General features: G+C 48.9%; 1 protein-coding gene across 1 annotated transcript in view; it reads left to right on the top strand.

Annotated features, from left to right (window-relative positions):
• The first annotated feature begins 9,802 nt into the window (after positions 1-9,802).
• The window catches only part of LOC142261674 (uncharacterized), a 107,117-nt gene continuing 95,536 nt past the window's right edge, over positions 9,803-21,383 (top strand). Inside the window, 3 exon segments of the mRNA XM_075332139.1 lie at positions 9,803-9,935; positions 10,019-10,116; positions 10,314-10,404. Coding sequence (XP_075188254.1) covers positions 9,803-9,935; positions 10,019-10,116; positions 10,314-10,404 — 322 coding nt within the window.

The following is a 21,383-nucleotide window of genomic DNA, read 5'->3' as shown; positions in this document are numbered from 1 at the left end:
AATCAAAGCATGGGTTACAAACAGGCATACACAGTTCCAGCAGTTACCTTGTTGCGTCTGGCCACAGGGGGGCGCTGTAGACCAGGTTTCCAGGAACTCCCTCACAGATCTTTCCCAACCAGGCCCCCGAGCAGAAGAACGCTGGAAAATGGCCGAAGTAGGGTTATCAACCTGGGCAATCCAGGTCCCCTCCTACCTTAGTGACCTCACAGGGAAGCACTGCTCCACCCCTGGCTGGAGTTATGGACAAAATCCACAACATGGAATATGGCCATAACTTGGCCTGGGAGCGTCGTAGGCGGACGCCAATGCTCTCATTGTGACAGTTATGAATTTAGCTACAGAACGAGGGGACTCATGACCTGTCTGCCAGTTCCCCATTGGCTGATATCACGCCTGGGGCATTTCCCAATGTCCTGCTCCCATAAAAAGGGGGTGCCGGCATCGTCCACATGCGGAGACACCATTTTTATGGTTGCCATATTTATCGGAAATATGGCTTGCGAGATATGAACCATTTTTTACTGGAGTCGTTCTGTCTGGCTATTTCCATAGCCTTGCTAACTAGCTAGCAGCTCCTACTACAGGGTGACGGCAGGGAGTCATCCTGTGTCCATTGTCCTAAAGCCACCTAATTTCCATATCACAGGACATGGCCATGGGATTTGTTGCTAAACCAGTTGTGTGCTTCACAGATGCTGGACATCTGAGGACAAGAAGGGGGGGGGGGGGGCACTGCCAGGGAGTGATGAGCGATTATGACTGGAGTCATAATTCATCTTCATATCCCGGGATTTGCCTCACAAACCTCCTCCGGGAGTTAAAACAGGGAGGATTGGGACAGGCTTATAGCCGTAATTCAGGTGTGGGCGGTGAGCTGCACAATTATTACAACCATCTCTCCAGTCTGTGTTTTGGTAGCCACACTGGTAACATGTGCAGCTGGCTGGGTCGTATGGGGGCGGTTTCTCAATTGGTACTTCTGGATAGACGGGGGCAGGAGTGGGCAGAGTCAATGTGGGGGTTGTGGGGGATAGCTCTACTAACTGTGAGGTGGATGCTGGAACAGAGGGAACTAATGCTGGTGTGGGCAGTACAGGAAGATTTAAGGAATTCCGGCTAGTAGGTGGGATCGCAGCATCTATGAGCAGCTCTGAAATAGGGGGGAATAGAATGGGGATCAGGTTGCGGGGCAGCAACAAAACAACCTGCCGGAGGACCCTCAGATCCTTCCTCAGACTTGGGTAACATATAGTAAAACACAACATCTCCTTGCTCATCCTCTTCTTTGACCTCAATATATCTTTCTGCAACATCTGTGTTATTCTGTTAAACAATTCAGCATCAATCAACAAATAATACTCTGAAAATCTCCAGGGCACGATGCACAGCTGAACTGTCTCCAGCACGTGCCCCTCCCTAAGGAATGTTTACTAAATCCATTCTGTGAATCCTCAGGTTTTTTAACCTTGTCTTCTCCGTTCTAAACATTTTTGTTATCTTGGTGCTGTCTGGATTACACTAATATATGACTATGCGGTGAGCGTTACAGCCCGGCCGGAACTTAAGGCTACACCTCTATACTAGCTGGCAACTCCTCAGCTATATAGTAATAAGGGTATCCCGCGCTTGGAGGAGGGGTACAAAATGTATTCCCTCCGGACTTGATCAGCTGCACCAATATTTTTTATTGTCCTAATCCCTATCTTCTTTCATTGAGGATCTGTCTCATGAAAGGAGGAGGACGTACAAAAATGTACATGCATATACAAGAATCTCCCGACCTCCGGACTTGGTCAACTGTATCAAATTTAATGTCCTAATCCCTATCTTCAGTCACGGGAACCCCCCGCGTCTTTAATTACAGACCGGGTCAGTCTAACTAGCTATATCCAGCCACCACCGTCTTTCCTGCCCTAACAACCATCCTCTGGATCCCGTGTGACACTCGATCCACACCTCAGGGCTGGATCGTGCTCTGAGCTCCAGCGGGCACTACCCCTGAGTCACAATCAGGAACCTTTTAACACCGATAAGGACACACAGCCCGTCACTCCCTCCTCTCCAAGAACAACCACAACGGCAGTGAATACAAAATATGTAACACTCACCGAGGGTTGTAGGGGATCAGCCTGGTTGGAGCGGAGGGAGGTCTCAGTCCGTGACATCCAAACAATCGGTATTTGCAGGTCGGTAATGCGGCCTTGAAGGAGCCCTACGCTGATGGGCGCCAAACTGTCAAGGGAGGAATTTGCGTTGAAGACTGCTAATGGAGTCCTCATTTGGGATATCCAGAGACGGTGCCGTATTAGCTGTATATCAGTGCAAATATATATCAATGTATATAAGACAAAGAACACAGACATGCTCTCTTTTCAGCCAGCGTCATCAACTGAACTAGTTTAAATCGATAGATCCAATTATACCGTAAGTAAGCATAAATAACCTTGAAGCTAACGAAGGAGTGCTTTCACTCCCCTATTTTTCACATCACATTGCCTGCCTCCCGTACATTCCTTCTATGTGAACATTACTGATAACACTTTTACAGCTTCACATTCTGGCTTCATCATCTTTGGTTAACTCCTTCATGATTATACAACTTTGAATTATACTATAGGTCCATGCGATGGCTACATAGACAGACAGATAATTATACAACTACATCTACATTTTGATTATTTATATACACAGATATTCTTATTACGTTAGAACAAACAAGCTATAACTCAGGCGACCTCCACAGTATATTCTCTAAATGGGCTATAATTAGCAGTGGGGTACCGCAGGGATCTGTGCTAGGACCAATCCTTTTTAATCTCTTTATTAATGACCTTGTGGATGGGATTGATAGTAAAGTGTCAGTCTTTGCTGATGACACCAAACTATGTATGATATTAAAAACTGACCTTGATAGTAAAATATTACAAAACGATATGGATAAGATGTCAGAATGTGCAGATACTTGGCAAATGAGATTTAATGTTGATAAATGTAAAGTACTGCACTTAGGACGGAGTAATCCTATAGCTGCATATACTTTTAATGGAAGTAATCTTGGGCTAAAGAACAGAAGGACTTGGGTATTCTGATTACAAATAAGCTGAGCAGCAGTACTCAATGTCAAGCAGCAGCTGCTAAAGTAAACAAGATTTTAGGGTGTATAAAAAGAGATATTAGATCCCGTGATCCCAATGTATTGTTACCCCTCTATAAATCACTTGTAAGGCCACATCTGGAATATGGGATCTAGTTTTGGGCTCCACATTTTAAGAAGGACATACAGAAGTTACAGTCAGTTTGAAGGCGGGCAACTAGACTACTACAAGGAATGTTTAGCTTAGAAAAATGACGTCTCAGAGGAGATCTCATTTATATGTATAAATACATGTGTGGTCAATATAAAGGACTGGCGCATGACTTATTCCTTCCAAAGACAATACTAAGGACCAGGGGGCATACACTGCGTGTGGAAGAAAGGTGATTCCGGCATCTACATAGGAAAGGGTTCTTTACAGTTAGAGCAGTCAGACTCTGGAATGCCCTACCACAAGAGGTAGTAATGGCAGATACTATAACAGCTTTTAAAAAAGGGCTGGATGATTTCCTCAGTACACAACATTGTCGGTTATAAATGACTTAATATCAAAATGTAAAATTGTTGGAGGAAGGTTGAACTAGATGGACCAAGGTCTTTTTTCAACCTATGCAACTATCTAACATGACCTCTGTGCAAAGAGAGAGGAGCTCACAGAAGAGCAGGTAAGTAGTTGGTATCAACCTACATGTATCTATGTAGCGTAATAGTTACTAAAAAGCTGGATAAACCCTTTAATCTCTCCATCTTCTCTGCACTTTTATCCGATTCTTGCATATGATGGAATCTAATTATAGTGAATGACACTCGGCTCCACACTAGAGTCTGATACATGAGAAAATATACAACAGTGTGAGCACGGTCTAAGGGAAAGGCCTGGAAAAACGTCTATGGAGACGCCCCAAATCAATAACACAGAGAGCGCAGGACCCCTGGGACTGAGCGCAGGTCAGAGAAATGGGGCTGTAAGGCCAAAAACACAATAATACAAGGGTTGAATGAAAAGTAATGCCTCTACCTTCATAACTCCTCTCAGATGGCAGCGCTGGTATGGGGCAGGTACTGGACTGTTCAGTAGACTCTCCTCTATAGCTCTAGTTGGTGGGGAACCTTATCAATGAACGGTTGTGTTATTACAGTGTAAAGAATGAACCCTGTGCAGACGATCGGTCAATGTGATTTAGACAACGTGCGGTCATTGATTTATTGACAGCAGCAGGTGTCACCCCAAAGGAGATCCATCAGAGAATACAAGCCGTGTATGGTGATTGTGCTGATGTGCACTGTGCGTCGTTGGGCCAGTGGTAAGATTAAAGATGGTGAGGGGGAACGTCTGACTTGTGTGACAAAAAAAAAGAGTTGGACGTCCTGTGACAGCAACCACGGAGTTACACATGGAAAACGTAGACTCAGGATGATGGTCGTATCACTCAGAGAGAAATTGTAAGCACAATCGGCATTTCACAGGAACGTGTAGTCACATTATTGCTCTGCTTGGTTATGGGAAGATCTGTGCACGATGGTTGCCCCGGATGATGACGTCTGACATGAAAGCCACAGACTGGACATTTACCAGGAAATCCTCTCACGTTACGAGAATGAAGGTGACGCCTTTCTGCATTCAATTGTGACCGGAGATGAATCTTGTGTACACCACTACGGACCGGAGCCGAAACGTCAGTCCATGGAATATCAGCACAAAGGCTCGCCCCAGAAAAAGACATTCAAGACCCCGTCCTCAGCCGGGAAATCCTGGCCTCAGTGTTTGGGGCGCAGATGGCGTTATCCATGGGGATTTCCTACAACGCGGAAAAACAATCACTTCAGAGCGTTACATCACAACGCTGCCAACTGCGAAACCACGACTAACATACACTGAGGAGCTGATCATGTGACCCCTGACTCCACCCCTCCATGTGACATCATCACAGGTCCTGTAAGCACAGAGCAGCCATATATCTAGTGTGCGGCTCTGCAGGTGGAGGTAGGTGCAGGGTATTATATATCTAGTGTGCGGCTCTGCAGGAGGAGGTAGGTGCAGGGTATTATATATCTAGTGTGCGGCTCTGCAGGTGGAGGTAGGTGCAGGGTATTATATATCTAGTGTGCGGCTCTGCAGGTGGAGGTAGGTGCAGGGTATTATATATCTAGTGTGCGGCTCTGCAGGTGGAGGTAGGTGCAGGGTATTATATATCTAGTGTGCGGCTCTACAGGTGGAGGTAGGTGCAGGGTATTATATATCTAGTGTGCGGCTCTGCAGGTGGAGGTAGGTGCAGGGTATTATATATCTAGTGTGCGGCTCTGCAGGTGGAGGTAGGTGCAGGGTATTATATATCTAGTGTGCGGCTCTGCAGGAGGAGGCAGGTGCAGGGTATTATATATCTAGTGTGCGGCTCTGCAGGTGGAGGTAGGTGCAGGGTATTATATATCTAGTGTGCGGCTCTGCAGGTGGAGGTAGGTGCAGGGTATTATATATCTAGTGTGCGGCTCTGCAGGTGGAGGTAGGTGCAGGGTATTATATATCTAGTGTGCGGCTCTGCAGGTGGAGGTGTGTGGAGATTCCCCATTACTGGGGCAGGCGGCGGGCATTAACCCCTTCAGCTCTGAGACGATTTGGGGCGGGGGAGGTTTCGCTCCCTGCTCCTCAGATATAACGGCGCGGCTCTATCTGTCTCTGTCACATACGCATACCTCCCAACTTTTAAAGAAGGAAAAGAGGGACAAAGTTTGCGGCGCGCTACGCGCGCCGCGGCAAATTTTTAGGCCACGCCCCCTAACCACACCCATTTCACAGTCACGCCCATATCCACTCCCCATCCACACCCATTCAGCACAAACACGCAGGCAGCCGGCGGGCCTCCAGCACGGACACGCAGGCAGCCAGCGGGCCTCCAGCACGGACACGCAGGCAGCCGGCGGGCCTCCAGCACGGACACGCAGGCAGCCGGCGGGCCTCCAGCACGGACACGCAGGCAGCCGGCGGGCCTCCAGCATGGACACGCAGGCAGCCGGCGGGCCTCCAGCACGGACACGCAGGCAGCCGGCGGGCCTCCAGCACGGACACGCAGGCAGCCGGCGGGCCTCCAGCACGGACACGCAGGCAGCCGGCGGGCCTCCAGCACGGACACGCAGGCAGCCGGCGGGCCTCCAGCACGGACACGCAGGCAGCCGGCGGGCCTCCAGCACGGACACGCAGGCAGCCGGCGGGCCTCCAGCACGGACACGCAGGCAGCCGGCGGGCCTCCAGCACGGACACGCAGGCAGGGGGGCGCCCGCACAGACAGGCGGCAGGGGGGCGCCCGCACAGACAGGCGGCAGGGGGGCGCCCGCACAGACAGGCGGCAGGGGGGCGCCCGCACAGACAGGCGGCGGGGGGCGCCCGCACAGACAGGCGGCAGGGGGGCGCCCGCACAGACAGGCGGCAGGGGGGCGCCCGCACAGACAGGCGGCAGGGGGGCGCCCGCACAGACAGGCGGCGGGGGGCGCCCGCACAGACAGGCGGCGGGGGGCGCCCGCACAGACAGGTGGCGGGCCGACCGCACAGACAGGCGGCCGGCCGACCGCACAGACAGGCTCCGGCCGGGGGTGAGGGGGGAGGGAGGGAAATCAGCGCTGGGGAGATTAGTTTACTGTACCAGCAGCAGCACAGGCAGCGCTCCTCTCTATGCCACGTCTACTAGGATGGTAGGAGGGAAAAGCAGGGAGGCGGAGAGAGAGTGGGTGGGCGGAGCCCGGGAGCCGGCCGTCCCGCCCGTGGCAACGGGACAAACAACGTAAAGCGTGAAAGTCCCGCTGTATCCGGGACGGTTGGGAGGTATGCAGCATGTTAGAATGTGTACATAAGATCCCGCTGGTGGTGGCCGCAGCTTATAGGCCCCAAATCTGGTGACAGGTTCCCTTTAAAGTGAACCTGTCAGGTGCAATATGCACTCAGAGCCAGGAGCAGTTCTGGGTGTATATTGCTAATCCCTGCCTAACCGTCCCTGTATACACTAGCATAGATAAAGAGATCAAGAACAAATATTTTTAAAGATCTTATATCTTATGCTAATGAGCGCGGGGACTAGTCACAAGGGCGTTACTTCACTTGGCTAGTCGGCTCGCATAGCATGTTAGCATGTTATTACGCCCCTGTGTGAGTACTAACACGCTATATGAGCCGACTAGCCAAGTGAAGTAACGCCCTTGGGACTAGTCCCCGCGCTAATTAGCATAAGATATAAGCTCTTTAAAAATACTTTTTCTATAGATGCCTTTATCTATGCTAGTGTATACAGGGACAGTTAGGCAGGGAATAGCAATATACACCCAGAACTGCTCCTGGCTCTGAGTGCAGATTGCACCTGATAGGTTCCCTTTAAAGGGAAACTGTCACCAGAAATTTAGCAAAAAAAATAAAAGATTCCCCTCTGCAGCTCCTGGGCTGCATTCTGGAAAGGTTCCTGTTGCTATTGTGCCCCCTTTGAGACCTAAAAAAATACTTTCTGAAGTCTTACCTTTTTGTATGCAAATCTGTTTTTATGGTCACGGGGGCGGGCTGCCTGGCGTCCGTTATTCCCCCTCCTGCCGTTGTACGCCGTCCCCCATTGCTCATTTCCATACATGAGGACGCCTTCCTCATGTAACTGTCCTCCTGAAGTTTTGTGCATGCCCAGTGCCACTCTCGCGGGAGTAAGCACTGTGCAAAGTGTGAACGCTTTTGAGGTGATTGCGCAGGCGCGAGATTATGGGCGGCGCTGTAATTGTCATCAGCAGCGTCATCCAAGTACCCGCCCATAATCTCGTGCCCGCGCTTCTCACTCTGCCTCCACCGTTATGCGCAAGCACTGGCCATATGAACCACGTTACCTATTACCATGGGCGCGAGATTATGGGCGGCGCTGTGATTGTCATCAGCAAAGTCATCCAAGTACCCGCCCATAATCTCGTGCAAGCGGTAATAGGTAACATGGTTCATATGGCCAGCACTTGCGCATAACGGTGGAGTCAGAGGGAAAAGTGCGGGCACGAGATTATGGGCGGGTACTTGGTTAACGCTGCTGATGACAATCACGGCGCCGCCCATAATCTCGTGCCTGCGCAATCACCTGAAAAAGCGTTCACATGCGCAAAACTTCGGGAGGACAGTTACATGAGGAACGCGTCCTTGTGTATGTAAATGAGCAATGGGGGACTGCGTAAAGCGGCAGGAGGGGGAATAACGGACGCCAGACAGCCCGCCCCCGTGACCATAAAAACACATTTGCATACAAAAAGGTAAGACTTCATAAAGTATTTTTGTAGGTCTCAAAGGGGGCACAATAGCAACAGGAACCTTTCTAGAAGCAGCCCAGGAGCTGCAGAGGGGAATCTATTACTTTCATTGTGAAATTTCTGCTGACATGTTCCCTTTAACTGGTAGGGGAGCCAGGATAAAGCAGAGCTGAAGTTGTTGGGAAGCTAGGACCCAGCAGCTCCACAGGCAGGAGACCACTGATCGGTAACTAATAGAAGCCTGCAGATGTCACTCTGCATAGGTTATTGCCACTGCTATCTGCAGGAGAGAGAAGTGCTGATTGCACGGTCTCCTCAGCTTCCTGACTCCCCGCGTGTCTGCAGCAGTGAGAAGCCACACACGGGGAGTCAGAGAACAGCTGCAGACAAACGCAGGCTCCGGGATTGGGGGGGTCGGCTCTGGTGCAGGGGGGGGGGTCGCTCTGCTTCAGGGGGGGGGTCGCTCTGCTGCAGGGGGGGTCGCTCTGCTGCAAGGGGGGGTCGCTCTGCTGCAAGGGGGGGTCGCTCTGCTGCAGGGGGGGGTCGCTCTGCTGCAGGGGGTGATTCATACCTCAGCAGCAGTCACAGGAGTAGGTGCGCGCTCGGCTCTGTAATGAATAGTAGAAGGGAGAAACAGTGAGGCGGGGCTACAGTGGGTGGGTGGAGCCGGGACAAACAGCCTCACGGGCGGGACCCGGGATCAAAGGCTCAGAAGAGGGACTGTCCCGCTGTATCCGGGACGGTTGGGAGGTATGCATACGTTCTGATGATATTCCGGCCTCTGTACTGGGAAATGTCGTCTCCATCTTGTTATATTCTCAGGGTTTTCCCTATAGAGAAAGAGATTTCTTGTATCTCCAGTAATTGTATTATTACAGCGGATTCTCTATGATGTTACATCGTCATCTTCTCCCCATTCAGGTCCCTACAATATCGGATCCTCTCAGTGGAGATCTTCTATATAAGAGAATTCTCCTGATTGCCCCGTGAAGGATGGATATGGACAGGGACAAGATGGCGGAGAGGATATTACACCTCACCCTAGAGATCCTCTTCCGGCTTACTGGAGAGGTGAGAGATTCTGATGACGTCACATTACATCATTCTTATCTATGGGAATAACAGATGGACAGAACTGGAGAGGTGAGGACTCTGGAAATGTGTGGAGTGAGATTTATTACTGTGTCTCTCCATAACCAGGATTACACAGTAGTGAAGAAGACCTCTAGTGAGCGCTGTCAGGCCCCTGTGTCTGAGGGATGGGGAAGACCCCTGAGCCCAATCACGGGGCCTCCACCTCACCCCCCGATACATGAGGACATCAATGACCAGAAGATCCTAGAACTCACCTACAAGATGATTGAGCTGCTGACTGGAGAGGTGACACTGCTGGGAATGCTGGGACATTATACAGTAACGCTATGAAGGGATCGGGGGTGACGGTATCATTGTATGTGTCAGGTTCCTATAAGGTGTCAGGACGTCACCGTCTATTTCTCCATGGAGGAGTGGGAGTATTTAGAAGGACACAAAGATCTGTACAAGGACGTGATGATGGAGGTTCCCCAGCCCCTCACGTCACCAGGTAATAGACAGGACTAAATACACACGGCCTATAATTATCTGTATGTAAGGAATGAATTCAGTCCCTGTATGTGTCTCCTCCAGTTCTATCCAGTAAGAGGACAACACCAGAGAGATGTCCCCGTCCTCTTCTCCCACAGGACTGTAAACAAGAAGCTCCCGATGTTCCTCAGGATCATCAGGTAGATGGAGAGAAGGAGCCATGAAATCTCCCTATGATGTGTAGACGGCTGTGAAGGTCTTGTGCTCAGTCTTGTTTTATCCTCCAGTATTATATGTGTTATACTTGTGTAATGAGAGCGGTGGAGATGGCAGGATTAGAGCTGATCATAGATGGGACTTCTCCATCTGTCTGTGACTTTTACAATATTTGTTTCAGGGGGAAGATCTGCCCCATATTAATACTACAGAGACATATGTGAGGGGTGATGAGTGGAGTAAAGAGGAGATTTCTACAGATAATCGCCCAGGTGAGTAGTGACCACTAAATGTAGAGTAGTCACAGATTCTTCTCAGTCACCGGCTGTGGCTGCTTTATCAGGGTTGTAGTCCGGCCATAGAAAATGGTCACCATTCTGCTGCTAGACCCCCACATGCTCCTCCACACAATACTGACAATATTATTTTGGGCATTGTTGGAGTCAGATCAGCTACAGTAGATCTTACAGGTAGGATCCATCATATTCCCTGAAATTAGAAGACGTTTTCCTGTGAATTACCGTAAATTGGAGCCTTCTCTCATTTTCTTTGATAGAAGGTTTGATTTGCAGAATTTACAATTATTTCTTATTGTTTATGGAACAATAATAATATTTATTCATTTATATTGCGCTATTAATTCCACAGCGCTTTACATACATTGGCAACACTGTCCCCATTAGGGCTCACAATTTACAGTCCCTATCTGTATGTCTTTGGAGTGTCGAATAAACTGGAGCACCTGGAGGAAACCCACGCAAACATGGGGAAAACAAACAAGCTCCTTGCAGATGTTGGCCTTGGTGGGATTTTGAACCTCAAGCGCTGCAAGACTATAGTGCTAACCACTGAGTCACCACAAGACAGCAGTGCTAACCACTGAGCCACCATGTCACCAATAAGTTTTTATTTTGTTATTCAATAATTAACAAATATTTTTTACAACCATATATTCCAATAAAAAAACAGAGACAGAACAATGTCATACAAAAGGGATTAGGGGGTAGAAAGAAGAACACACACCATAAAATATGGTAACACATTAGGGAGCTCAATAGGGGAAGAAAAGCACCAATTCAAGTACAAAAAGCCCTTTATCATTACTAGATTTGGTTAACCAAGTCCCAAAGCTAGGAGAGCTAAAGGAAAACCGGGGTAACCATGTCCTCATATTCATAAGACTCAGAACGGAGCAAATCATATGAAATTACTAAATCTTCCATCCATATAAAAACAGTCCACAGATTCAACCCATTCCAGCTGAGAGCGGAGAGGACGATCTCCAGTGTCTAGGGATGACGTACCTCATTGCTGTCAAAATCTTCCATCCATATAAAAAAAGTCCACAGATTCAGCCCATTCCAGCTGAGAGCGGAGAGGACGATCTCCAGTGTCTAGAGATGACTTGCCTCATTGCTGTCAGAGATATTCAGAAGAGACCTTTCTTGATGGATGAAATTGACAATGGAAATACTGAAAGTAACGTTGCTTCTGGAGAGTTCTGGAGTGTTGTACCAAAGACTTTATTAAAGCGATCAAAGATTGAGTCACAAACTTGCCCCACCAAAGATTGGTTATATTGCCCACAGGTGAATCACATCTCTAAAGCCCGCTTTACACGCTACAATATATCTTACGATGTGTCGGCGGGGTCACGTCGTAAGTGACGCACATCCGGCATCGTAAGGTATATTGTAGTGTGTGACAGCTACGTGTGATTGCAATTGAACATTAAAACGTTCATGCACGGCGTTCAATTACTAAAAATTGAACGTCAGGTTGTTCATCATACCCGGGGTAGCACACATCGCAGTGTGTGACACCCCGGGAACGATGAACAGATCTTACCTGCGTCCAGTGGCTCCCAGCCGGCAATGCGGAAGGAAGGAGGTGGGCGGGATGTTTACGTGCCGCTCATCTCCGCCCCTCCGCTTCTATTGGCCGGCTGCCGCGTGATGTCGATGTGACGCCGAACGTCCCTGCCACTCCAGGAAATGGACGTTCGCCGCCCACAGCGAGGTCGTATGGACAGGTAAGTACGTGTGACGGGGGTTAATCGATTGTGCGACACGTTCAACAAATTGAACGTGCCGCACATACGATGGGGGCGGTTACGATCGCATATACGATATTGTATGCGAAATCGTAACGTGTAAAGCAGGCTTAACACTTATCAGATGTACCAGGGAACATATGATGAATGTGCTTGGGGGTCCTATACCACGTTGACAAGATCTTATAGTTAGTCTCTCGGACGTGACAAGATACGGAGATCTGATAAGTAAGGCCGAGTCACACTTGCGTATGACTCGCACAAGTGCAATGCGAGAAAATCTCATATTGTACTCGGCACCATGTAAGACAATGCTGCAGCTCAAATCTGTGAGTTTTTCCTCAGCCCTAATCGGACTGAGGAAAAAAATTGCAGCATGCTGCGATTGTATCCGAGTCTCAGATCACTCGCACCCATACAAGTCTATGAATACGAATGTACGAATGAAACATTGGACTGCACTCTGATGACATCCAAGTGCAGTGCAATATACGCACAGGCTGACAATGGAGGAGATTAAGAGATCACTCTCTCCCTCTCCTCCGCAGCTGTGATCCGATCACAGGATCAGATCACAGTTGCATGATACTCAGCTCACGCTCGCAGCAGAGTAGGAGCCTAGGGTCATTAGTATATCGCATTCAGTGCTCTAGCATAAGACGAAATGCGCTATTGTGACTTTGCCCTAAGAGTAAAGATCACATCCCATTCAGCAGGAGAAAATGATCTATTGAGCTCCCGTTCCCATGCCCCCTGAAATGGAGCCAGGGAATTTAATCTTTCTGCCTCCCTCAACAACCTACTCAGCAACACAATGAGAAGGAGCTTCCTCTTTGATACAAAGTTTTTCAAACTCCATTAAGGGTCTCAGCCAAACCTCTTGACTTGGGATTAAATGGAAAAGACCAGATATGTGACTGTAACCCATGCGGATACGTGCGGCTGCGGAACATGCTGAGGATAATAGGTCCGGGACTTCCTCAGGTAATCCGCATGAATGTCCGCAGGTTTTCCACAGCTATTTCGCTGTACTACCGCAGCTAAAAATAGCTGCGGATTCCGGCGAGCAGCTGCGGGAAACCGGCGGCCGTACCTGCGGATATATCCGCAGGTGCGAGCTCCCGTGGGCACATAGCCTAAAAGTATTAGCATCCTGTGAATCCCGTATGAATGGAGGCATAGGGCCAGGTATAGAAGAGATATTAGATTTATGAATTATCCAATCCCAGAGGAATATAAATAATGTTATAGGATTCATAGATTCTTTCAGCTCAGTCTATATTTTGTTGGAAGGATTTATGATTATATTTAAAATACAATTAAGCATGGAGGCTTTATGGTATACCAAAAACTGGAACACCTGCCCCTCCCCTCCTTGTGCCCTAGAGTGCATCAATACTGAGTATATGTCATGCGGTGTCCTACCCCTCACTGACTAGGTGTCATGGTGACTATAGACCCTATTCACATTTGCTCAGCCAGAGTCGGGTGTCGTCTCTTTAGTGCACTCTGGTCTTCGGTTTAGCAGGAGTTAATTCCTGCTGACTAATGAATTGCTGCTGGGGTCACAGGTTGCTGAGGTCTTATCACAGCCGCCTCCACCATATAATAAGCAGTGGAACCTAGCCTCACATGCCGAAGATGGCTCTAGCTTTGCTCCAGCGTTATCGGTCATGTGCGTGGTGATGTTGGTGAACTGTCGTATGCTATTTGGTGTGCTGTGGAAATATCCTTGTTTTTTTCATCCCTGTACTTTATTTCTCCCTGAGCATGTATTGTTGTTTTACCTGTGTGTGCTTGCAGTGAATAAGGGACAGTTTGCTATTGGACAGCCTATACATCGGACACTGATCCTTGCACTCACCTTTCCTGGTCTCACTGGCTCTCCTTGCCTCTTCTTATTCCCTGGCTACATCATTTATTCTTTATGCTCTATCTCTACAAAATATTCATTTGTCTACCTAATGATTAATTTACCTTTACAAAGGCTCACCACTGAGCCGAAATGCTGTCAAAACTGAGTTTGACTTTTTTTGCAGAATAAACATACATAATAGCCAATTTCTGTAACCCTATTCCAGCATGCACCGCGGCACTGACGTCACCGCTCTTCCCACGCAAGTGCAGGACCAGCCGCGCCTCGATCACACATTTGTATACACACCTGATGTTTGTACGTGTGGCATCCGGGTTAAAAACGGATGTCACACGTACCTGAAACACGGACATCTGAAACCGGCATAACATTGTGCTACGCATACCACATCTACGTATATAATTGCCAGTTGTTGGATGTTACCGCATCCCTCAATGCACTGCGGCACTGTCAGTTGCGCAGCCACACTTTGTGCCCACATCATAGCCATGGTAACCAGGCACAACAGTGCAGGTGGAGCCCAAATAGAGGCGAGTGACGAGACATGGTGGGTGGCACTGAGAGAGACATGGCGGGCAGCACAGAGAGAGACATGGCTGGCTGCACTGAGAGAGACATGGCTGGCTGCACTGAGAGAGACATGGCTGGCGGCACTGAGAGAGACATGGCGGGCGGCACAGAGAGAGACATGGCTGGCTGCACTGAGAGAGACATGGCTGGCGGCACTGAGAGAGACATGGCTGGCGGCACTGAGAGAGACATGGCGGGCAGCACAGAGAGAGACATGGCTGGCTGCACTGAGAGAGACATGGCTGGCGGCACTGAGAGAGACATGGCTGGCGGCACTGAGAGAGACATGGCGGGCGGCACAGAGAGAGACATGGCTGGCGGCACTGAGAGAGACCTAGCTGGCGGCACTGAGAGAGACCTGGCTGGCGGCACTGAGAGAGACATGGCAGGCGGCACAGAGAGAGACATGGCGGGCGGCACAGAGAGAGACATGGCGGGCGGCACAGAGAGAGACATGGCGGGCGGCACAGAGAGAGACATGGCGGGCGGCACAGAGAGAGAGACATGGCTGGCGGCACTGAGAGAGACATGGCTAGCGGCACTGAGAGAGACATGGCGGGCGGCACTGAGAGAGACATGGCGGGTGGAACTGAGAAAGACATGGGGGGCGGCACTGAAAGAGACCTGGCTGGCGGCACTGAGAGAGACCTGGCTGGCGGCACTGAGAGAGACCTGGCTGGCGGCACTGAGAGAGACCTGGCCGGCGGCACTGAGAGAGACCTGGCTGGCGGCACTGAGAGAGACCTGGCTGGCGGCACTGAGAGAGACCTGGCTGGCGGCACTGAGAGAGACCTGGCTGGCGGCACTGAGAGAGACATGGGAGGCGGCACTGAGAGAGACATGGGAGGCGGCACTGAGAGAGACATGGTGGGCAGCACTGAGAGAGACATGGTGGGCAGCACTGAGAGAGACATGGGGGGCAGCACTGAGAGAGACATGGTGGGCAGCACTGAGAGAGACATGGCGGGCAGCACTGAGAGAGTGAGAGATAGAGACTCCAATCATAGTCACGACAGCTTAGAAGAGACCACATAGTGTAAACATACACAGCACACAGGGGAGACAGCACAAAGTGAACACAGCTCATGAAGCACAACACCAGATACCAATATACAGCACACAACAAGGAAGAGACAGTGCACAGGGGTGAAAGAGGTCAAATGACGCAACACATACAATACACAAATGTGGAAGGATGACATACAACAGATATGTTGGAAAGCGCAAACAGTGACACACGTCCACTGCTCCTGTCAGCACCACTAAGCAGAGACAGATGTTCATTTCACTGCACTCCCGATGCAACAGCATCCAGCCTATTTCTAGAATATCATAATATCCTGTGTGAATTCTTATGTGTTCCAGAAATATTTTTCTACTATATTAGCGTTTTATTCTGAGCACCAACCATAATAGTTGTAGCGGAGCTTCTCCATTATTAGTTTAGGGCCCCTAGTATGACAGCCAGTTGAGGTGACCCTACTTCTGGTTACTGTATCATACCCATAACCGTGTGAAAGCCTGGACCTCAGGGTTCCCCAAATGAACCTGGAAGAAAAAGATTTAAGTCTTAGAAAGATCTGGGTAGGTTGAAGGGGATAGTCTGGAAGAGGTAATGGATCCTTGGTAAAATGTCCATCTTCAGCATATTAACCCTACTGTACCATGAAACCAAGCGCCCGGTAAGTTCAATAAATCGCTCTCAATATTACATAGAAGAGATAAAAAATTTAGAGCATTTAGTGATCCCTAGATATTTGATGTGGTCATTCCGCCATTTAAAGGGAAATGTAGAACTAAGGTGTAAGGCTTCAGCCCCCGGCATATTTATATTAATCATCTGTGGTTTAGTCATATTCACTTCACAGTTAGATAAAAAGGAAAAGTATTTAAATTCCACTCCAGAAAGAAGACCATTGTAATGTTTTCCATTTACAAAAAAAAATAAATCAGAAATTTGTTAAAAATTTACAATAATTAGAAGTGATCAAACATTGTATTTGGATGCTTTTAACCTCATAACGACGACCGTATGACTTAAAGCGGTGGAAAAACGGTACTTATTCTGTTCCGCCGCTTTAAAGCGTCGGGCCAAAAAAACACTGTAGCGCCCCCCCCAGCGACCGAAAATCTCGGGGGTTTCAGCTACCGGGGGTAGCTGAGACTCCCCAGATTATGAATCGGGGTGTTTTTTCCGGACCTCGATAAACTGATCGCCGGTATACACCGTATTCCGCCGGTCACATTAAAAAAAATTAAATGGCAGGTAAAATTGATTTATTTCTCATCTGATGTGATCAAACATGTCAGATGAGAAATAAATATGAGCCCCTAGTGCCCCCAAGGCCCCCGGTACCGGAGAAATCCATCCACCCTCCCCCCTCCGGAAAATCCAAGATGGCGCCGACGCGCGCTGAAAACTGCCGCCACCGCCGGCTCTGCATCCATTTCCCTCCGATCTGAAATGATCAAACATTTCAGATCGGAGGAAAATGTCCTCCCCCTGAGCCTCCTCCGATAAACCGGAGCTCTCTGGTCCCCCGGAGCCCCCTCCAGTTCTCCAGAGCCCTCCCCCTTCCCCCCTCCGGAGCATGCAAAATGGCGGCGCGCACAGTAGTGCGCTGCCCGCATTCATCCTACTCTCATTTCTGTCACATGCGACAGAAAAGTCGTCCCCAGGTCCTGCCAGGTCTCCCGCCGTCAGCCCCCGGTCCTCCCCGGTACCTGGCTTCTGCTCCGGTCCCCGCGATCACTCCGCCTCCTTCTGTAAAGCTGGCGGCGCATGCGCAGACAGCGGCTTTCAGCCAGCTCCTTGCAAGCATGGACGCTGACCTCACTGCTGCTCAGCTGCTGTACCGTGGACCGGGGGAGCGTGAGTGCAGTAATCTGCAGCCACACTCCTCACATGGAGGACCTGCTGTTCTAGAAAATGGGGGGTACGTTCTCTGAGCGTGCCCCTCATATTCTGGAATGAGGTTACTGCAGGTCACTCTGCCCTAGGTTGGACCGGGGCAGTGTGAGTGCAGTATTTTCAGATTACTGCACCCACACTGCTCACGTGAAGAGCTTGCTCTTCCAGAAAATGGGGAATACGTTATCTAAGCGTGCCCCCCACCCCATATTCTAGAAGGTACAGAGTCGTCGTGGGACCTCCAAAATGGATTACAGCGACCGGAATTTGTTTATTTTCAATAAATTGGTGAAAGAGGGAATGTATTGGGGAGCATTTTTTCAAATAAAAATTTTTTTTTTGTCTTTCTTTTTTTCTATTGCTGACTGGGTTAGTGATGTCGGGTATCTGTTTAGATGCCGTGCCATCTCTAACCCCTGGGCTTGACATTACAGCTGGTATCAACCCCGTATATTACCCCATTTGCCACTGCACCAGGGCACGGGATGAGCTGGGGCAAACGCCAGGATTGGCACGTCTAATGGATGCGCCACTTCTGGGGCGGCTGCGGCCTGCTATTTTTAGGCTGGGAAAGGCCAAATAACCATGGCCCTTTCCACCCTGATAATACCAGACCACAGCTGTCTGCTTTACCTTGGCTGGTAATCCAATTTGAGGGGGACCCCACATGTTTTTTTTTATTATTATTTCTAAATAATTCTAAAAAACAGCCTGAGGTGACCTCCAAATTGGATCACCAGCCAAGGTGAAGCTGCCAGTTGTGGTCTACAGGCTGCAACCGTCTGCTTTACCCTAGCTTGCTATCAAAAATGGGTAGGACCCCACGTTTTTTTTTTTTTATTTATTTATATTTGGGCTAAATACAAGGCACAACACAATGAAAGTCACTAACGGGCACCAGCTTAGAATATGCAGGCGGTAGGACATTATATATGTGTTAGACATCTATCCATCCATCCATCCTAGCTCTTTAGGTTTTGTGCCCACAATCTGGATTTGCAGCGTTTTTGAGGCAGAGTGTTTTCACTGCGTCCATAACGCTGCATTGTGCAGTACAAGCACAGAGGAAGGATTTTTAGAAATCTCCTGCCCATGTCACTTCTTTTCTCTGTAGGATAAAGTGACCTTCGGCGCGGCTTCCTGAGCAGCAGCATGTCAATTTATGCTGCAGAGACTAAAGTGTTCTTTGGAGGGAGAATAAAGTCCGCAGTGGCCCGAACCCGGATTGTATACACAGGCAGCTGCGTTCTCCCGTGGACAGCATATACATCTCCGCAGGAGGGCTGGCACTGCATCCTAGACACAGTGTCGCCGGATTGTGGGCAGGTAGCCTAAAAGTGAGAAATTTGGCGCTACAGCAACATTTTTGTGAAGTACCTGTAGATTCAAAATTCTCACGATACCCCTGAATAAAGTGCTTGAAGGGTCTAGTTTCCAAAATGAGGTCACTTATGGGGGTTTCTGCTGTATAGGTGCCCAAGGGGCTTTGCAAATGTGACATGGTGCCTACAATTTATTTCAACTTTTACAAAATTCAAAATCATGCACCTTTCGTTCTGAGCCTTACTGTTTGTCCAAACATACCATATTTTTCGCTCTATAAGACGCACCGGATTATAAGACGCACCCCCAAATTTGGTGAAGGAATAGAGAATTTTTTTAATAAATGGGGTCCGTCTTATAATGCCAGTGTCCGTCTAACAAATCATATAGAGTATATGTCCTTCATAGCCCCCCATCCTAAAATTAGCCCCCTTACTGGATATGGCCACCTTATATTGAATATAGCCCCACGTGGCTGGCACACATGGCCCGTGGCTGGCACACACGGCCCCCTGTGGATGGCACACACTGCCCCCTGTGGATGGCACACACGGCCCCCTGTGGATGGCACACACAGCCCCCTGTGGATGGCACACACGGCACCCTGTGGATGGCACACACGGCCCCCTGTGGATGGTACACACAGCCCCCTGTGTTAGATCTCATCCCCATGCTGCTGCTTTTAGTAAAATAAACTCTTTCCTTACTTTCTGCAGCACTGTCCTGTCTCGTGTCTCCCTCCTCGGGGTTGAGCTCCTCCTGTCTCCTGCACTTCCTACTTCCTGGTTCTAGTGCCGGTCATGTGATCGGGACAGCAGAGAGGTATCTCTGCGTGCCTGATGATCACAGCGGCAGGAGGGAGACCGGGCAGACACGCTGGAGGAGGTGAGTAAAGAGTTTATTATTTTACTATGGGCAGCAGCATGTGGGCCATAGCTAACACAGGGGGAGGGGGCATGTGCGATCAAAGGTAAGCACAGGCAGATAATATGCGCAGCTCCCCCAGCCCATCGCCACGGTGCAGTTTCAGCACCATGGTTATGGACAGCGGCTGTGCATATTATATGAGCGGGTGCAGGAGATCTAACACTGCCGCCCACAGCTTCACAAGCCTCTACCAGCCCCCCCAGCAGCCCCCAGCACCACTCCAGAGTGGCCCCTACCTCCCCTGGACCCTGCAGTATATAATCCGTATATTCGGTTTATAAGACGCACCCCCTACTTTCCCCTAAAATTTGGGGGAACAAAAGTGCGTCTTATAAAGCGAAAAATACGGTAGTTTTTTTGCCGCATATGGGGTATCACTGCGCTCATAACAAATTGCATAACAAACTGTGTGGTCCATTTCTTGGTATTTCCTCTTGAAAAGGAGGAAATTGGTGCTAAAGCAACATTTTTCTGAAAAAAATTTAAATTTTCAATATAACTACCTAAGGTTATCAAATTCTATGAAGTACCTGTGTGATCAAAATGCACACTATACCCCTAGATTAAATCCTTGAGAGGTCTAGTTTCCAGAATGGGGTTACTTGTGGGGGAGCTCCACTGTTTAGGCACCTCAGGGGGTCTCCAAACGCAACATGGCGTTCGCTAATGATTCCTGCCAATTTTGCAGTCAAATGGCGCTCCTTTCCTTCCGAGCCCTGCCGTGCACCCAAACAGTTGATTTCCACCTCATATGAGATATCGGTGTACTCAGGAGAAACTGCACAATACATTTTATATTCATGGCTCGATGTTATAAAATTCTGTGAAGCACCCAGGGGTTCAGGGTACTCACCAAACATCTAGATAAATTCCTTGAGGGGTCTATTTTTCAAAATGTGGCCACATGTTGGGGAGCTTCATTGTATAGGCACCTCAGGGGCTCTCCAAACGCAACATGGCGTCCACTATTGATTGCAGCCAATTTTGCAGTCAAATGGCACTCCTTCCCTTCCGAGCCCTGCCGTGCGCCCGAACTGTTGATTTCCACTACATATAAGGTATCACCAAACTCAGGAGAAATTGCACAATAAATGTCATGGGGATTTTTTTCCTTTTACCCTTGGGAGAAAAAAAGCTACCTAGTTGAAGTAACAATTTTGTGGTAAAGTTTTATTTTTTATTTTCATGGCTCAACGTTATAAAATTCTGTGAAGCATCTGGGGGTTCAGGGTACTCACCAAACATCTAGATAAATTCCTTGAGGGGCCTAGTTTCCAAAATGGGGTCACTTGTGGGGGGTTTCTGCTATTTACGTACCTTAGGGGTCCTACAAATGCGACATAGTGCCCGCACTTTCTCAGCCAAACTTCCTTTCCAAAAATCAAATATTGCTCCTTCCATTCCAAGCCCTCCCAATTGTCCAAACAAAGGTTTGTGTCCACATATGAGGTATCCCCACGCTTATAAGAAAATGGGTAACAAACGTTGGGTCCAATATTTGAAATTACCTCTTGAAAAAGTGAGAACATTGATGCTAAAACAATATTTTTGAGAAAAAAAATGAAAATTTTCAATATGACAACGTAATGTT

The sequence above is a fragment of the Anomaloglossus baeobatrachus genome, unplaced genomic scaffold (genome assembly GCF_048569485.1).
Source record: "Anomaloglossus baeobatrachus isolate aAnoBae1 unplaced genomic scaffold, aAnoBae1.hap1 Scaffold_2378, whole genome shotgun sequence".
Classification (NCBI taxonomy): domain Eukaryota; kingdom Metazoa; phylum Chordata; class Amphibia; order Anura; family Aromobatidae; genus Anomaloglossus; species Anomaloglossus baeobatrachus.
The sequence above is the reverse complement of the archived record's forward strand: the minus strand, read 5'-3'. Positions and strand labels throughout refer to the sequence as shown.